Source organism: Agelaius phoeniceus, chromosome 26 (genome assembly GCF_051311805.1).
Source record: "Agelaius phoeniceus isolate bAgePho1 chromosome 26, bAgePho1.hap1, whole genome shotgun sequence".
In the NCBI taxonomy this organism is placed as follows: Eukaryota; Metazoa; Chordata; class Aves; order Passeriformes; family Icteridae; genus Agelaius; species Agelaius phoeniceus.
Window position 1 is genome coordinate 3457737 of NC_135290.1, and position 13755 is coordinate 3471491.

Consider the following 13755-nt stretch of genomic DNA (forward strand, 5'->3'; position numbering starts at 1 on the left):
GCAAATCCTTCTGATCCCAATCCCAAATCCAGGAACAGCAGCAGATCCTGGGATTAGGGAAACAACCCCAATCCCAAATCCAGGAGCAGCAGCAGATCCCTCTGATCCCAATCCCAGAACCAGGAACAGCAGCAGATCTCTCTGATCCCAATCCCAAATGCAGGAACAGCAGATCTCTCTGATCCCAATCCCAAATGCAGGAACAGCAAATCTCTCTGATCCAGCAGGGAAAGAACCCCAATCCCAAATCCAGCAGCAGCAGATCCCTGGGATCCAGCAGGGACACAACCCCAATCCCAAATCCAGGAACAGCAGCAGATCCCTCTGATCCCAATCCCAGAACCAGGAACAGCAGCAGATCCCTCTGATCCAGCAGGGAAAGAATCCCAATCCCAGTTCTGGGAGCAGGAACAGCAAATCCCTGTGATTCAGCAGGGAAACAACCCCAATCCCAAATGTGGGAACAGCTACAGATCCCTCTGATCCAGCAGATCCCTCTGATCCCAATCCCAGCTCCAGGAACAGCAGCAAATCCTTCTGATCCCAATCCCAAATCCAGGAACAGCAAATCCCTCTGATCCAGCAGGGAAAAAAACCCAATTCCAGCTCCAGGAACAGCAGCAGATCCCTGGGATCCAGCAGGGAACAACCCCAATCCCAAATCCAGGAACAGCAGCAGATCCCTCTGATCCCAATCCCAAATCCAGGAACAGCAAACCCCTCTGATCCAGCAGGGGAACAATCCCAACCCCAAATGCAGGAACAGCAGCAGATCCCTCTGATCCCAATCCCAAATCCAGGAACAACAGCAGATCCCTGGGATCCAGCAGGGAAAGAATCCCAATCCCTGCTCCAGGAGCAGGAACAGCAAATCTCTGTGATTCAGCAGGGAAACAATCCCAATCCCAAATCCAGGAACACCAGCAGATCCCTCTGATCCCAATCCCAAATCCAGGAACAGCAAACCCCTCTGATCCAGCAGGGAAACAATCCCAATCCCAAATCCAGGAACACCAGCAGATCCCTCTGATCCCAATCCCACCCCTCAGCAGGACCACGCTCCCAGGCAGGCTCTGCTCCCAATGCAGAGCATTCCCAGCACATTCCTGCCCCAGTTCCCACCAGGAATTGCTCAGCAGGGCCATTCCCAGCCTGAGGCTCCTCCCAAGGGATCTGGGAAGAGATTTGGGATCTGGGATCCTTTGGGAAGTGTCCATGGAGCATTTTTCCCGTCCCCAGCCTCGCTGCCACCGCTCCCTGGCTCACAAATGGAGTGGAATTAATGCTGGATCCACAAAATCTGAGGCAGCACTAAAAGGAGGCTGGGCAGGGCTGGACACAGGGGAGCTGGAGTTATTTCAGCTTCCAGGAACGTTCTGCTCGCTGTGGAAAGAGGACAGGATCCAAATGGGGTTTGAAGGGAGGATGAACTCCCTGTGCTTCCCAATCCTGAGCCTGGAGGGGATCCCAGGCGACCCCACATCCCAGCAGGCTGGACAGGATTTTAGTTCTAAGTTTTGGAAACTCTTCTGACCAACGTAACCTCAGTGGAAAATCACAGATTTAAAGGAAAACAGCTCTAAAGCTTTCCAGGTTATCCAGGTGAGTGGGACAGAGGTAATCCATGCTGGGGAAATAAAGGATTCTTTAAGATTTATAATCATGGAATGGTTTGGGATGGAAGGGACCTTCAAATTCATCCAGTGCCACCCCTGCCATGGCAGGGACACCTCCCACTGTCCCAGGGTGCTCCAAGCCCTGTCCAGCCTGGCTTTGGGCACTGCCAGGGATCCAGGGGCAACCACTGCTTCTCTTTTCCCACCAGGCAAAGCCTCTGCAAAACACCTGGGGCAAACCCCATAACATGGGAGCAAACCCCACAACACAGGGGGAGCAAACCCCATAACATGGGAGCAAACCCCACAACACAGGGGGGGGCAAACCCCACAACACAGGGGGGGGCAAATCCCATAACCTGGGGGGCAAACCCCACACACACCCTGGGGAGCAAATCCCACACACACCCTGGGGAGCAAACCCCATAACATGGGAGCAAACCCCACACACCATGGGGAGCAAACCCCACACACCATGGGGAGCAAACCCCACAACACAGGGGGGGCAAACCCCACACACCATGGGGAGCAAACCCCACACACACCCTGGGGAGCAAATCCCACACACACCCTGGGGAGCAAATCCCATAACATGGGAGCAAACCCCACAGACACCCTGAGGACAAACCCCACACCTGGGGGACAAACCCCACAACACGGGGGGCCCCAGGATTTGAGGATAACCCCCAGAGGAACCCCCTGGGCTGGAGGAGACGAGCCCAGGGTGAGGCTCAGCTCAGGGCAAGCCCAGCCCAGCCCTCGGGTGTCACTTCCCCTGCGGAAGCCAGAGCCAGCAGTGGCACTGTCCCCGTGGGGGCAGGGACAGCGATGTCCCCAAAGCCACCTGGGGCACGCCAGGGCGCTGGGGAGGTGGTGATGCATCTGGGTTTTCCATAAATCCCAAAGGGAAGCAGGGTTTCCCTGGTTCTGGAAGGAAAAGCACATCCCAGACACACCAAGGTTTGGGGCTGTGCCCTCCTGCTGCCAGCACGGCCCGGCTGCCCTTCGGACCCTGCCTGGGAAAACGGGGACAGGAAAGGGACAGGGACACGAGGGGCTGGGAAAAGCAGGGATAGAGAGAGGAACTCCAAACAGGGATAGAGGCAACTCCAAAGGCTGGGAAATGCAGGGACAGAAAAATTCCAAGGGCCAGGAAAAGCTGGGACAGAGGAACTCCAAGGGTCAGGAAAATCAGGAATAGAGGAATTCCAAAGGCTGGGAAATGCAGGGACAGGGGAACTCCAAGGGCCAGGAAAAGCAAGAATAGAGGAATTCCAAGCAGGAACAGAGGCACTCCAAGGGTCAGAAAAAGCAGGACTAGAAGAACTCTAAGGCCTGGGAAAAGCAGGGATAGAGGAAAATTGGGGAAAGAGAGAGGTACTCCAAGGGCCAGGGAAAGGAGGGACAGAGGAATTCCAAGGGCTGGGAAAAGGAGGAAGAGAGGAACTCCAAGGCCTGGGAAAAGCATAAATAGAGGAATTCCAAGGGCCAGGGAAAGCAAGGACAGAGGAATTCCAAGGGCCAGGGAAAGCAGGAATAGAGGGACTCCAAGGGTCAGTAAAAGCAGGAATAGAGAGACTCCAAGGGTCAGGAAAAGCAGGAATAGAGGGACTCCAAGGGCCAGAGGAATTCCAAGGGTCAGGAAAAGGAAGGATAGAGGAATTCCAAGGGCCAGGAAAAGGAAGGATCAAGGAATTCCAAGGGCCAGGAAAAGCAGGGACAGAGAGAGGAACTCCAAGGGCCAGGAAAAGCAGGAATAGAGGAATTCCGAGGGTCAGGAAAAGCAGGGATACAGGAATTCCAAGGGTCAGGAAAAGCAGGGATACAGGCATTCCAAGCAGGGCCAGAGGCACTCCGAGGCCTGCCCAGGATTTTATGGGAACTGGGGCAGCGTTCCGGGAAAAGGGCAGCCGGAGGCGCTCCGGGGCGGGGTGAGCCGCACCACGAACCGGCCGAGCCCCGGCTCCTCGGAAGAGGAAGTGGCTGAGGAGCCCGAGGAGGACAAGATGGTGACTGCAGGCTCCTGTCGGCTCCCCACGGCTGGATCAGAGCCTCCCCTGGAGCTCACAGCTGGATCAGAGCCTCCCCTGCTCCCCACAGCTGGATCAGAGCCTCCCCTGGAGCTCAGGGAGCCCCGGCTCATCCCCTTCCCTGCCGGCAATCCTGGGATCCCCCTTCCCTCCCGGTCAGCCTCAATCCTGACATTTCCCTTCCCCTCCAGTTGTCCCCAACCCCCCTTCCCTTCCAAATATCCAGAATCCCCAAATCTTTCCAAATATCCCCAATCTCAGCACTCCTTTTCCCTTCCAGTTACCCCCAATCCCAGCACCCCTTTCCCCTTCCTGTCAGCCCCAACCCCAACACTCCTCCTCCTTCCCAATATCCACAATCCCCAAACCTTTCCAAATATCCCCAGCCCCAGCACTCCTTTTCCCTTCCAGTTATCCCCAAACCCTTCCCTTCTAAATATCCACAACCTCCAAACCCCTTTCCCTTCCAAATTTTCACAACCCCCAAACCCCTTTCCCTTTCCAAATATCCACAAATCCCAAACCCCTTTTCCCTTCTAAATATCTACAACCCCAAACCCCTTTCCCTACCAAATATCTACAATACCAAAACCCCTTTTCCTTTCCAAATATCTACAGCCCCCAAACCCTTTTCCCTTCTAAATATCCACAAATCCCAAACCCCCCTTCCCTTCCAGTTATCCCCCAACCCCTTCTCCCTTCCTATTGTCCCCGGTCCCAACACCCAGCAGCTCCTGGAGGCTCCCAGGGCCCAGAGTCACTCACAGCCCCAAATCCCAGGATTCAGGGGTGATAGTTCAGCTCCCAGCCATTCCCAGCCTCAGGAAGAAGCATCATCCCTTAAAAATGCGAGCAACAGGGTCTGCCGGAGCTCAGGAATGCCGCTGGAGAGCGGAGTGTTCTTCCCAGTTACTTTTTTTAGTCCCTAAACTGGTTGTCCCAGAAGCCTGGGAGAGGAGGGGGAGGAGAGTAAAGGAAATCCCATGGGAAGAGCAGAGGGAATGGAGCCCCACCATCACCTTCCTCACCTCCAGCTTCCACCAGAGCTTGGGTTTTGAGAGGAAAACGTTCAAAAAAAAATATTCCAGGTTAAGGGAGGCAGCCCCAGAGTGGAGGAACGGGATTTTGGAACAGGGAAGCAGCAACTGGGATGGAAGATTTGGAAAAAAAAAAAAAAAAAAAAGAGAGAAAAAAAAAAGGGGAAAAAGCTCGATAATGGAAACCAGATGAGGTTCCCGGCTTCAGGGAAGCGTTAACTGTTGCTTTCCTTGGGCCTCCACACGGCTGTGCCGCCTTTGAATGGGAAATATTCCAATAAATAGAAATATTTGCTATGGAAGGAAGAGCTGGGGATGCTGCCGGAGCCCCCAGCGCAAAGAGCCCCGACCCTGTCCCCTCCCCATGGGGACCCCCGGGACACCGGGGGCTCCAGGGACCCCCGGGACACGGCGGGGGAACGTGGAAATACCCCCGGGAAATTGGGGTGGGAAGGACCCAGATCCCCTGGGGTCCCCCCACGAGGGGATCCAATGTGGAAATCCCCCCGGGAAAAGCGGGGTTTGGAGTGGGAACCGTGGAAATGTTGCCGGGAATAGGGCGGGGGGAGAGCCGCGTCCATAAGGAAGTGCCACCCGCGGGTGGGGGGGAGGCAGGAATCCAACCAGAGACCCCCCAAAACAACAAAATCCCGTGGGAAACCCCCCCCGGGAATGGGGGTGAGGGGAAAAACCATCCCATGCAGAGGCGATCCTGTGGGAAAAGCCCCAAATCCTTGTCCCAGTCCCCACGTGCCACCGTGCGGAGCTCACCTTATCCAAGCAGTTCACCTTCTCCGTGGGATACACGATCTTCCCGCAGCGCGCACAGTTGGGGTTCATGGCGGAAAACTCGCGTGGAGGAAGGGGGAAAGAAAAAAATAAAAAAAAAAAATTACTCCCACCCTCCTCCTCCGCCGCCTTCTTCTTCTTCCACTGAGCCGCCGCCCGCGATGTCGCGACTTTAAATAGTCGGGAAGGGGAGGAGGCGGTGGGAAAAAGGAAAGGGGAGGGACCGCGGGGGCGGGGCGCGCACCTACGCGTGCGCGCACACGTAACGCGCGTGCGAGCGGGGTGCACACCCCCAGGGAGGCAGCGCCGAGTTGAAACACCCCTAAAAAGGGCTAAAAACGGCGTAAAACCCACAAGAAATTCGCATTGAAGGCGCGGCGGGATTCGAACCAGGGACCTTCGGGTTCGAGGCGTGGGTAGAGGCAATTCCTGGGGAAGGCACGCGGCGGACGGGGGTATAGCTCAGTGGTAGAGCATTTGACTGCAGATCAAGAGGTCCCTGGTTCAAATCCGGGTGCCCCCTCGGAGGTTGCTTTTAGTATTTTTACCCATTTTTTTCGTTTTTTTGTCGGTATTTCCGGGGGATGGGGGGGGGGTTTGAGGCAGGCAGGTCGTATTTGTACGCACGCTCAGCTTTTACTCCACAGGCAGAAAGTCGTGGAGCAAGTGGTAAAATATCACCCAGCGAGAGGTGGTTGCCAGTGGGGGTATAGCTCAGTGGCAGAGCATTTGACTGCAGATCAAGAGGTCCCCGGTTCAAATCCGGGTGCCCCCTTGTTTTGCTTTATTTTTTTTTCTTAATTTCTCCCATAATTCCAAGTATTCTCGCCCCAATTATCCCTGGTCGCTCATTCCGTCCCCGCCGGCCGCTCCCGGTGCTCCCGGTACCGGTGAGGGTGTCGCGGTTCCCGCCGCCGCTAGGGGGCGCCACGCGTCGAGCGAGGCGGGGCGGGCACGTCACGTGACATCCGCCGCCTCTTCCGCCGCCAAGATGTCGAAGCGAGGTGAGGCGGGCTCCGCTCTCCGCCGCCATCCGGCTCCATCCGCCGCCATCCGGCGTCCCCCTGGCCTCCCCGGCGTAGCGGGGACCCGGGGAGAGGCGCCTGAGCCCGGGTGGGAGCGGATATCGCGGGCGATGGCGCCGTCGCCCTCCCCGTGAGGACGCGGCCGCTCCGTGAGGTGGTACCGGGCTCTTAACGCTCTTCTCGACCCGCAGGACGCGGAGGTTCGTCCGGGGCCAAGTTCCGCATCTCGCTGGGTCTCCCGGTGGGGGCTGTGATCAACTGCGCCGACAACACCGGTGAGTGCGGGGCTGGGACCGCGGGGCGGCGGGAGGGACGGCCCGGGAACCGGGGGAGGCCCTCGGGAACCGGGGGAGGCCCTCGGGAAAGGCGCCCTCAGTAATCCCAGGGTGAGGTGTTCAGTGAGTTCCCAAACCTCCGTTTTCCTTCTGGAATCTCTGGCTGGGCCCGTGGTAGTGGCAGCGCTGTGGGGTGTCCCTGCAGTGGGACACGTCCCCGGTGTCCCGGGATAAGGGCGGTGCTGCTCCCCGGTATCTCCCCGGTATCCCGGGATAACGGCGGCGCCGCTCTCCGCAGGGGCCAAGAACCTCTACATCATCTCCGTGAAGGGCATCAAGGGCCGCCTGAACCGCCTGCCGGCGGCCGGCGTGGGTGACATGGTGATGGCCACGGTGAAGAAGGGCAAGCCGGAGCTGAGGAAGAAGGGTGAGTGGCACCATTGGCGTCCCGAATTGTCGCGGGAATCGGGGACAGAGTCCCCGCAGAGCCCCCGAGTCACCCCCCCCTTCTCTAAAGCACTCGTTGGGTCCGTGCCGTGGCTCAGGGAGTTGTCGTGGAAGGGCAGAGCAAAGGCGCCGCTTTTGGGTGAAGTGGCAGCTGCTGGTGCTGTTGATTTCAATCAGCGGTGGGACACAGGGTTTGGGAATCCTGGAATGGGCTGGGTGGGATGGGACCTTCAATCCCACTTTCACTGCCCCAGGTGGCTCCAAGGCCTGGCTTTGGACACTTCCAGGGATCCAGGGGCAGCCACAGCTGCTCTGGGTAACCTGTGCCAGGGAGGAATCCCTTCCCTAAATCCCCTCCTGAGCCCAGCTGTCCATCAGTAAAAGGAGAGTGATGTCACATGGATCTATAAAATTAAAAGTTTTGGAATGATTTGGTTGGGAAGGAACCTTAAATCTCATCCAGGTCCACCTCCTGCCATAGGTTTGCTCCTACTCCAGAGGACTTTTTGCTGGCTATTGTTTGTGAATTAATAATTTACTTCAAAATAAAGGTGCAAAAGTGGGAAAACACTGGATTTTCCAAGTGTAGATGCAGCTGCAAGTATTTAATGATCAGTTTTAAGGAGACTGCTGACTATAAAGTGTAACTTTTTTTAGTAAAACACCACAAATACGAGGTGCTAAACAACCCCCACCCTGAGTCTGGGTTTGATTCCTGTGGGATCTGTGTGGAATGTGTGTTTTTCCTGAGGGCTGTGACACTTTTTCCTCCCAGTGCATCCAGCAGTGGTGATCAGGCAGCGGAAATCCTACAGGAGAAAAGATGGGGTGTTCCTGTACTTCGAGGACAACGCAGGAGTGATTGTAAATAACAAAGGGGAAATGAAAGGTGAGCCTGGCAGTTGTGTCCCATGGGGGAAAAAAAGGGAAAAAGGACTCAAGATTCCCCTCAGAGAGTGGGATTTTGGCTGGGAAATGCTGCCCTGAACCATCTGTGAGCTCTAAATCACAGAATTCCAGAATGGTTTGGTTGGAAGGGAGCTCAGAGCTCATCCCAGGGACATCTCCCACTATCCCAGGGTGCTCCAGCCTGGCCTTGGACACTTCCAGGGGCAGCCACAGCTTCTCTGGGAGTTGCATCTCAGGGATCAGGTGAGCCTCAGTGACCCTGGGGTGTTGTCCCTGTTTTCCAGGCTCAGCCATCACAGGCCCCGTGGCCAAGGAATGTGCAGATCTGTGGCCCAGGATCGCCTCCAACGCCGGGAGCATCGCCTGATCCCCGCCCTGCCCCTGGCCAGGGACACAAAATAAACTCCTTGTACCAACTCCGTGGTGTTTTCATTCCAAACAGGAGCAGGGGTGTGCTGGGAGGTGATTTTATGGAGCTCCAGCTGGAAAATGGGATTGGGGGATTGAAATTCTGGTTTTCAGGTGGTTTAAATTTTAGTGTGAGGAGAGCTGGGAGGGGTCTGTGCCTTTGTGCTGGAGCTCCCAGAATTGGAGAATTCCCAGAATTTTCTTCCAGAATGGGCAATTTACCTGTTCAGAGTGAAACTGTGTCTGATTTTGGGGCTGTTCCTCAGTGCCTGAGGCTGAGCTGCAGGACAGAGGGAGCTGAGGGCTGGGGACATGGGGAGGCTCTGCTGTCACCTGGGGAGTGGCTGGAGCTGAGGCCTCGGTGCCAACTGCACCTGGAGAGCCTGGGCTGAGCCCGGGGTCAGCTGGGAACCGTCAGGAACAGAGTGGGAAGGGATGTCCAGGGAAGAGCTTGGGCTGTTTGTGGTGGTCCTGGAGCAAAAGGAGGAATGGTTTGGGTGGGAGCTGGGATTTCCTGGTCCAGAGGATGGGGGAACCTCATCCCTGAGCCCACAGGTGACAGTGGGGTGGCTTTGGGACTCTGGTTTGGGGGCCCCAGTGCATGGAATGCCTGCCCTGGCCCTGAATCATGGGGCTGGAAAAGGGGGCAATTCCCACCTCCAGCTGTTCCCTGCTGCACTTCTGGAGATTCCTGATGATTCTGGGTCATTCCCGATGATTTTGTGCTATTCCCAACATTCCTGTGCCACCCATGATGTTCCTGTGCTGCTCCCGGTGCCTTTTGTGCCATTCCCGACATTCCTGTGCCATTCCCGATGTTCCTGTGCCATCCCTGATTCCTTTTGTACCACTCCCAACGTTTCTGTGCCATTCCTGATATTCCTGTGCAGTTCCCAATACCTTTTATGCCATTCCCGATAATTTTGTACCATTCCCGATGTTCCTGTGTTATCCCTGATTCCTTTTGTGCCATTCCCGATGTTCCTGTGCCATCCCTGATTCCTTTTGTGCTATTCCCGATGTTCTGTGCCATCCCCGATTCCTTTCGTGCTATTCCCTATGCCTTTTGTGACATTCCTGACATTGCTGTGCCATTCCCGATGATTTTGTGCCACTCCTGATGATTCTGTGCCATCCCTGATTCCTTTTGTGCCACTCCTGATGATTCTGTGCCATTCCTGATATTCCTGTGCCGCTCCCGATGCCTTTTGTGCCATTCCTGATGATTTTGTGCCATTCCTTATGCCTCCTCTGCCATTCCCAATAATTTTGTGCCACTCCAAACGTTTCTGTGCCATTCCCGATGTTCCTGTGCCGCTCCCGATGCCTTTTGTGCCATTCCTTATGCCTTTTGTGCTATTCCCGATAATTTTGTGCCATTCCCGATGTTCCTGTGCCATCCCCGATGCCTTTTTTGCCATTCCCGACGTTCCTGTGCCACTCCCGGCGTTTCCGCGCCGCGGTCACAGCGGGAAGGCAGCGACACCTCCTGGATCGGGCAGCACCATCCCAGGGAAGGCTGCACAAATCCCCGCTTTGGGCGGGGTTTTTAAACCTCTCTGACCATTCCTGGATATTCCTGGATATTCCTGGATATTCCTGGCTGTCCCAGAGCCGGGTGCGGGCAGCAGGAGCAAACCTGGCCAAGGATTTGCACATGCCGGGGGTCACTGCCTCTGTTCTCCACGGGGTTTTGGAGCAGGTGAGCACACGTGGAGCCCTGCAAGGGCCCAGCACTGCTCTGGGGGTGATCCCAGCACCCCAAACCTGCAGCTGGAGGGGGTTTCTGTCTTCCCAAGCAGTGACCGTCATCCAGAGGTGCAGGTGATGCATCAGGTTTTAATTTTTATATATTTTTTTAGGTTCTGTGCTGCTTTAGTGGGTGGGTCTGGGCTTCACATCAGGGGATGGTGAGCTCTGTGCACAGAGCAGGGAGATGAAACAATTCCTGCTCCAGCTGGGGACCAAGGACAAATGATCCAAATCTCAGCCCAAGAGCACAAACAACGTGGGCTGGAGAGAGAAAAACAAGAAGGATGGGCTGGAATTGGACAATGAACTCCAATATGCAAATGGAGTAAAACTTCTAAAAGTGAGAGACCCCATGACCAGTGGGGCATTTTGTGACCACTTTGGTTCCTTTTGGGTTCATTCTGTGACCATTTTGAGTTCATTTTGTGACTATTTTGTTTCACTTGAGGTGTAGCCCTGGCTGAGCTCTTGTGCTGCCCAAGGTGGATCCATGGAGGAGATGCTTTGAATAAATCCCTTTATTCTGCTTTACTCTAATCCCTTTATTCTGCTTTATTCTGGCCTCAGTTCTAGCTAAGCCTTCTCAAGGCATCACAGGGACCTGCTCCATGTAAGGAACCAAATAAAACCCCAATAAATCTGCTCTTGTGGGTCAGTTTTAACATTCCTGCTTTTTGAAGGATTTCTCCACGGCTTCCTGAGTTGGATGAAACATTTTGGGGGGGATTTTTGGTGTTGCAGTAATTCCTGAGCCAGGCTGGGCACACCCTGAGACCAAACAGAGCCTGTGGTGACATTTTGAAGTCAGTGCTGGAAATGTTCCTCTCCTTTGGCCACGTTTGGGGCTTTTTAGAGGGAATCAGGTGGGAATTCAGTACCTGCCTTAGCAGGAGCGTGGTGAGAGCCCTGGTGTGAGGGCAGTGAGGGAGGGCTGGGTGTGCCAGGCAGGGCTGGGAGCAGCTGGTGTGTGACAGCCATCCCTGGAATGTGACAGAGCCACGTCAGTGACCACAGGGAGCCTCACCTGGCCACAAGGAGCCTCACCTGGCCACACTGCACAGGTGGGGGTATAGCTCAGGGGTAGAGCATTTGACTGCAGATCAAGAGGTCCCCGGTTCAAATCCGGGTGCCCCCTCCCTTTTATGTCTTTTTATCCCCAAAAATGTGATCGGGAGCCCGGAATTCCCAGGTTTTCCCCCCAAGCTGTGTGCAGGCCCCGTGCTGATTCCCAGCAGAGCAGCAGCAGGGGGAGTTGGTGAGGAAAGGGAGGAGGATTTTGGGAGGATGTGGATTTTGTCCTGGGATTAATTAGCAGAACTTTGTTGGGATCAAGAGCAGGGAATTCCTGCTGGGAATGCCCATGGGAAGCAGGGGGCGTAGCTCGGGGGGAGAGGAGAGCATTTGCAGAGCAAGAATTCCCTGATTCACCTCCAGGTGCCTCCTCTTCTCTCCTCCTTTTCCTCTTCCACCAGCCTTCCTTCTGCCCAAATCCTTCAGGGGAAGGTTGGGAAGCTGCTGTGGGATGTGGGAGATTGTGCTGGGCAGGGAATGTGGGGTGGGAGCACCAAGGCCTGGAAAAGCAGAAGGGGTGGGCACTGGGTGAGGGACCACGCACAGGAACTCCTCAGGGGAAATCTGGGCCTGCCTGAGCCTCCCCTGGGCTGAATTCTCTGTATGGAGAAATTCTGGGAATTACGGGGAAAACTGAACTTGGATCCGGGCTGGAATCCGGGCTGGGGAAAAACCGGGACTGGATCCGGGCTGGAATCCGGAATGGGGGAAAACCGGGACTGGATCCCGGCTGGAATCTGGAAGGGGGGAAAACCGGAACTGGATGCGCAATGGGGGAAAACCGGGATTGGATCCAGGCTGGAATCCGGAATGGGGGAAAACCAGGATTGGATCCAGGCTGGAATCTGGAATGGGGGAAAACTGGGACTGGAACTGAGCTGGAATCTGGAATGGGGGAAAACCGGGACTGGATCCGGGCTGGAATCCGGAATGGGGGAAAACTGGGACTGGATTTGGGCTGGAATCTGGAATGGGGGAAAACCGGGACTGGATCTGGGATTTGGAATCCGGAATGGGGGAAAACCAGGACTGGATCTAGGATTTGGAATCTGGAATGGGGGAAACCGGGAGTCTTTAAAAAGTCCTCAACATACCCTCAAAAGTCCTAAAAAAGCCCCAAGAAGACCTTAAAAAACCCTAAATAATTCTAAAATGAAGTTAAAAAAGCCCTTGAAGTACCCTGAAAAAAACTCTTTTAAAAGCCCTGAAAAAGTCCTAATAGTATCCTAAACATTCCCAGAAAACTCCTAAATTCCAGAAAATTCCTAAAAAACTCCTACAAAAAACCCCTAAAATATCCTTTAAAAGCCCTGATCAAAACCTAAAAAAACCAGTTCAGCCTCCAAACCCTTCCTGTCACTCTCTAGACCACAGAAGGTGTCATCCCTACCCTTTTGCAGGGGGTCTTGTCCTACTGGGAGGGTTTTGGGGCTGTCCCACCATTAGGGTCATTGCCTCACCTGCTGGAAGGGTTTTTGGGGTTGTCCCACCATTAGGGTCATTGTCTCACCTGCTGGGAGGGATTTTGGGGCTGTTCCACCATTAGGGTCATTGCCTGCACCCACTGGAAGGGATTTTGGGGTTGTCCCATCATTAGGGTCATTGCCTGCACCTGCTGGAAGGGATTTGGGGGCTGTTCCACCATTAGGGTCATTGCCTCACCTGCTGGAAGGGATTTTGGGGCTGTTCCACCATTAGGGTCATTGTCTCACCTGCTGGGAGGGATTTTGGGGCTGTTCCACCATTAGGGTCCTTGTCTCACCTGCTGGAAGGGATTTTGGGGCTGTCCCACCATTAGGGTCATTGCCTGCACCCACTGGAAGGGATTTTGGGGTTGTTCCAACATTAGGGTCATTGCCTCACCTGCTGGAAGGGCTGGGGAGGAGTGAAGGGCAGGTGAAGGGTGGAAATGTGGGTACAGTAAAGGGGTGAAAGGGGAGCCATGGTAGAAGAGGAGTGAGGGGAGGAGGTGAGGGTTAGGAGAGGGGAGCCCATATCTAGGGTGCCAAAGCAGCAGCAAAAAACCCCTATGGTTCCCCTGGTAGGGTAAAGTGGCTCCTGCAAACAGACATCAGGACCCTGGCCTGGTGAGTTTTCTCTGCCAGGGAAAAGGGCTGAGGTTGGTGTTTGGGGGTCTGTGGTTGGCTGGTTCCTGAAATTCCGCAGTGCTCAGGATGCTTCCAGACCCAAGCTGGCACCAGTGCCAGCTCAGGCTGCTTTGACTGTGCTAAGTGGCCACATCTCCTGACTCATGACAGAGCCCAGTTTCAAGTCCCACACCCAGGGATGATCCCCCTGATGGGCAGCATAAAACAATGTTCCCAACTGCTGTCCCCAGGAGCTGTAGCCCCTGTGACCTGTGCTCCCTTCTCCCATCACAGCTCTGTTTTGCTGGT

The 13755-nt window shown here is 55.1% G+C and overlaps 2 protein-coding genes and 3 non-coding genes across 5 annotated transcripts in view; 4 read left to right on the forward strand and 1 right to left on the reverse strand.

Moving 5' to 3' along the window:
• The window catches only part of LASP1 (LIM and SH3 protein 1), a 32515-nt gene extending 26843 nt beyond the window's left edge, over positions 1–5672 (reverse strand). The window contains exon 1 of the mRNA XM_054649492.2: positions 5455–5672. Within this exon, the coding sequence (XP_054505467.2) occupies positions 5455–5523 (69 nt within the window). The 5' untranslated portion in view covers positions 5524–5672. The remainder of the gene's footprint in view (positions 1–5454) is intronic.
• A 251-nt stretch (positions 5673–5923) lies between these two features.
• Positions 5924–5995, forward strand: TRNAC-GCA (transfer RNA cysteine (anticodon GCA)). The gene has a single exon. It is a non-coding gene; the product is annotated as a tRNA-Cys (tRNA).
• Positions 5996–6175: 180 nt separating this feature from the next.
• TRNAC-GCA (transfer RNA cysteine (anticodon GCA)) lies at positions 6176–6247 on the forward strand. Its single transcript has one exon. It is a non-coding gene; the product is annotated as a tRNA-Cys (tRNA).
• A 111-nt stretch (positions 6248–6358) lies between these two features.
• RPL23 (ribosomal protein L23) lies at positions 6359–8545 on the forward strand. The gene is made up of 5 exons (XM_054649495.2): positions 6359–6476; positions 6689–6772; positions 7071–7199; positions 7995–8108; positions 8413–8545. Exons 1-5 carry the CDS (start codon positions 6464–6466, stop codon positions 8493–8495), a joined length of 423 nt encoding a protein of 140 aa, XP_054505470.1. The 5' UTR covers positions 6359–6463; the 3' UTR covers positions 8496–8545.
• Positions 8546–11351: 2806 nt separating this feature from the next.
• TRNAC-GCA (transfer RNA cysteine (anticodon GCA)) lies at positions 11352–11423 on the forward strand. The gene has a single exon. It is a non-coding gene; the product is annotated as a tRNA-Cys (tRNA).
• The last annotated feature ends 2332 nt before the right edge of the window (positions 11424–13755 follow it).

Excerpts from the sequence above, each read along its gene's own strand:
- RPL23 (XM_054649495.2), top strand. Across the intron at positions 6,773-7,070 it reads CAACTGCGCCGACAACACCG|GGGCCAAGAACCTCTACATC; the intron begins GTGAGTGCGGGG and ends CGCTCTCCGCAG. Across the intron at positions 7,200-7,994 it reads GCCGGAGCTGAGGAAGAAGG|TGCATCCAGCAGTGGTGATC; the intron begins GTGAGTGGCACC and ends TTTTCCTCCCAG.